Raw genomic sequence first — 4,193 nt, forward strand, 5'->3', positions numbered from 1 at the left:
CTTTGAAGCACCTCCTGAATGACACCACAACTCCAGAGAGCACCGTGACCAGCGGGCAGGCCAGGTCTTCCACGCAGTCCCCACAGACCCTCGAGGACTCTGGTCCCATCAACATCTCTGTCACCATCACGCTGACCCTGGACCCTCTGAGACCTTTTGGGGGATACTCTCGCAATGTCACACACCTCAGCTCCACCATTTTTGGGCACCAGATTGGACTTTCAGGTAGGCAAGGCTGGACCTTCAACAATTCAGGTTGCAGTTGGCTTTCAGAGGTTTTTTCCTAACCTTTCATGGGGGAATTGGCTTCAAACTGAAACTAAAGAGGTTTAGATTAAATATTAGGAAGAAATTCCTTATTGTGAGGGTGATGAGTACTCAGAAATGTGGCTGCCCCATCTCTGGAAGTGTCCAAGGCCAGGTTGGACAGGGCTTGGAGCAACCTGGGCTGGTGGAAGGTGTCCCTGCCCATGGCAGGGGCTATAACAAGATAGTTTTTAGGGTCCCCTCCAACCCAAACCATTCTATGATTCCAAATAATGATATTATTTTAATCGCTGTATAATCAAATAAAAATTTACCATCTTATTATGGGTGAGATAACTCTTATACACAGAACACAGATGTGTTCCCAGATTTATTCTGGGTTTATTCCTGTATGGAGCTCTTGTTTGTTAGAGGAACTTGTCCCTGCATTCAGAATGGAAAAGAACCTGCAGGCGTGCCAAGATCAGGCTTGGCAGTTTGAAATGATTAAACCTAATGACAATGGAAGGTCATTTTTAAGCCAGCAAAATTCTGAACAGTGAGTCTCTTCAGTTTTGTCTTGATCCATCAGGTCCTCAACTGACATTTCAAATGTGGCATAGATGCAGTAGAGAGTATTATGTTGCCTAAAAAATTCTAGTTTATCTAAAATGCATAAGTGAATCAGCTTTAATATCACAAACAGCACCAGATAAGATGATTATGGCTTCTGTGGTGTGCAGAGACCAATCTGCTCTCTGGCTGCCTGTCAGGAAGTTTTGACAGGAGTTCATAGAGAATTAATAGGAATTGATAATAGAACATCACTGTATTTTAGCTTTCAGCCAGAATTGCATTTTATAATAATGTTGAAGGTCTTGAACCTGTGGAGAGACATTGCCAATAGCTGCAAATGTGCATTACGGGGGTTTCTGTTGTTATTTTGTTGCTGCTTTGAGAGCTACCAAATGCAAGTTCCATTTGCAGCAGCCTGGATTTGTTTTCAGCCTGAATTTCTCCACGTGGAGTTATCATACAGGACTTAATGTGGAGTTCAGTATCTGCTGCCACCTTTTTCTCTACACAAAATATCTCCAGTTTGAAAAGTGAACATCAGAAAAACAGATGTGGAACACAGTTCTTAGGAGGAGAAAGGCTTTTCTAATAAAGGTCTGTGAACATGCATGGATTCACTTAGAAGGAGTTTTTAATTTCTGAAAGCAGCCTGATGACCCCAGTTCTGAGGTGGGAGAGATTAGAAAGAGCAGCAGCTGGGGGATTTTGTGGTTTGTTTTGGGTTTAACTTTTCTCTTTGCTCTCTTTGTTGCCTGCAAAGATCCGGGCTGACTCCAAAGGGTGATGCTTCCTGCCTTAATCATCTGTGTGTTCTCCTTCTCCCAGTGATTGTTGCTCAGATACTTTTGTGATCCAAATCCCAGCTTTCCTTGTCTTTTTCTCAAAGGCAGAGAATCCCACGAGGAGATAAACATCACCTTCACCCTGCCAGCAGCCTGGAACTCTGACGAGTGTGTCCTGCATGGCCACTGCGAGCAGGTCGTGTTCAGCACCTGCATGACTGTGACAGCAGCCAGCAACGTGTTCCCAGTCACAGTGTGAGTGCAGCTCTCCCCCAGGGGCTGCTTCCTGCCTCACTCATCCCTCTGAGCTCTTAGCTCCTCCTGAAAATTCCTCTTGAGCATGGAAATTACATCCTTGCACTCCTTCCCCCATGGTGAAACGTTTATCACAAAATCCTCTGCTTTGTGATTTTTTGGCCCGTGCCTCCCTTTTAAACTTCACTGGGAGCAAGAGAATCTGTGGAAATTTAAGGGATTTACCCCATAATTGAGTTTCAGAGATGAGATTTGACACTGAGGTTCTCACCCTCCTCCCTGCTGAGAGATCAGCACAAGGCAGAGGCTGCTTTGCCTTCACCAAAATATCTTCCCTTTGTCTTCTCTGGATTCCCTGACACTGTTCCATCCAACCTGGAGAGGCCCAGGCTGTGGGAAGCCTTAGGAAAACCAGTGTTTTTCCAATTAAGCTGTGGCATGTTGGCTTACTGCAACAACATGCAGTTAAATTCTGATTTTAGCATAGCAATCATGTGGCTTTTGGGGGTTTTTAACCTAAACTTTGGGGTTTTGTTTTTACTTTGGAAGGCCCAAACTAAAACTATGTTTTGAGAAGCAAAGTTGTCCTGGTTGAACATGGAAAACACATTTCAGGGTGCTGATTATTTCTGTTTTCTTGCAGTCAGCCACCACATTGTGTTCCTGAAACCTACAGCAATGCCACTCTGTGGTACAAGATCTTCACCACGGCCAGGGACTCGAACACAAAATATGCCCAGGATTACAACCCCTTCTGGTGTTACAAGGGAGCAATTGGCAAAGTCTACCATGCTTTAAATCCCAAACTAACTGTCATAGTTCCAGATGTAAGTGCTGGGCTGTTCCTCTGGTGTTTTCAGTAAATGCTTAGCTCTGGTTTCATTGAATATGGTTCCTAAAATTGTCATTTTCGCTGCTGGTTTATTGTGTGGTTTCATTGGATATGGTTCCTAAAATTGTCATTTTTGCTGCTGGTTTATTGTGTGGTGTGAGGGCTGAGAATGCTTCACCCTAATGGGTTTGATGATCTTCATCCACGTGCCTCAGAGCTCTTAAAAAACACCATTTATAATTTGAAATAATTTCACAAAAGCATCTGCCAATATTTGGAAAAATGTCCCTAACACACATCTTTATCACAAAAACATTTTGTGCCACAATTAGGAATCACTTCCATTGCTGTGTAAAGGGGAGAAAGTTGATTAATGAAGTAATTTCTGGGTTGGTTTGGTAATTATTACTTTAATGTCCAATGCTAAGTCAGTAAATGGTTTTAATTTGCTTTTCTATGCAGGATGATCGCTCTCTAATAAACCTGCACCTCATGCACACCAGTTACTTCCTCTTTGTGATGGTGATCACAATGTTCTGCTATGCAGTCATTAAAGGCAGACCAAGCAAACTGAGGCAAAGCAACACAGAATTCTGCTCTGAAAAGGTGAGTGTGTGCTAACAGAATCCTGACTGATAAGGAAACAGAGAAAAGCTCCTGTTGGGCAGAGGACAGACTGGTTTTTCTTGTCTCCGGAGATGGGGATTTAATTGCCTTTCATTGTGGACAGTGCAGGTAGGGGTTATAAAATCCACACAAGTGCTTTGGAGATCCTCAAAATGAGATTTCTGTCCTGAAGAAATGGATTATTGCAGCTCAGGAAGTGCTGGGCTGTGGCTCTTCTGCCATAATTGTGGTGTTGCTTGAACTGTTTTGTGTGAAGCAATGAATAGGTGGCATTAAATCTTCATTTATTCATTATCTTTTACCACAACAGACTGAAAACCTTGAGTAAAACATGATACATAATTCTAAGGGTTGTTCATCAGAATTAAGTTAAAAGCAAAGCTGTTGAAAGAGTCATTGGTTGTTAATCAGAATTAAGTTAAAAATGTAACAAAGCTGTTGAAAGAGTCATTGTTCAGTATTACCTTGGGGACTTGCAGTTTGCCTGAAGGATTAAATATTAATATTTTTAATTGAGAAGTAGGAAGCCAGTGTTGATACCTTTTGGTCTTAATGCTATTTTGTAGTTTGAGCTGGTTTGGGGTATTTTTTGTGGTGGGTTTTTTTGGGTTTTTTTGGTTTTGAGTGGTTTGGGACTTTTATTGTATTGATTTTTGCAGAGTACAAAATGCCTTCAGACTCCCTTTGATTTCCTTTCCAAGTCAGACTTTCCAAGCTTTCTTTGAAAAGTCAAGGACAGCTCTGCCAGCTCACAGAGATAAATCATATCACTGTTACAGGATTAAGAATTTGCCTTTAATTAAATATTTTTTCTTCCTTTGTTTTTCTTCCAGGTTGCTTTGTCAGAAGCATAAAAAAACCCCCCTCTCCTCCTG

The 4,193-nt window shown here is 42.0% G+C and overlaps 1 protein-coding gene across 1 annotated transcript in view; it reads left to right on the top strand.

The window, feature by feature from the left end:
- The window catches only part of TMEM248 (transmembrane protein 248), a 13,426-nt gene extending 9,233 nt beyond the window's left edge, over nucleotides 1-4,193 (top strand). The window contains exons 4-8 of the mRNA XM_005425417.3: nucleotides 1-225; nucleotides 1,709-1,859; nucleotides 2,503-2,686; nucleotides 3,154-3,297; nucleotides 4,152-4,193. The exon at nucleotides 1-225 is cut by the window's left edge and continues 16 nt beyond it. Of these exons, the coding sequence (XP_005425474.1) occupies nucleotides 1-225; nucleotides 1,709-1,859; nucleotides 2,503-2,686; nucleotides 3,154-3,297; nucleotides 4,152-4,172 (725 nt within the window). The 3' untranslated portion in view covers nucleotides 4,173-4,193. The remainder of the gene's footprint in view (nucleotides 226-1,708; nucleotides 1,860-2,502; nucleotides 2,687-3,153; nucleotides 3,298-4,151) is intronic.

This window comes from Geospiza fortis, unplaced genomic scaffold (genome assembly GCF_000277835.1).
Source record: "Geospiza fortis unplaced genomic scaffold, GeoFor_1.0 scaffold425, whole genome shotgun sequence".
Taxonomy (NCBI): Eukaryota; Metazoa; Chordata; class Aves; order Passeriformes; family Thraupidae; genus Geospiza; species Geospiza fortis.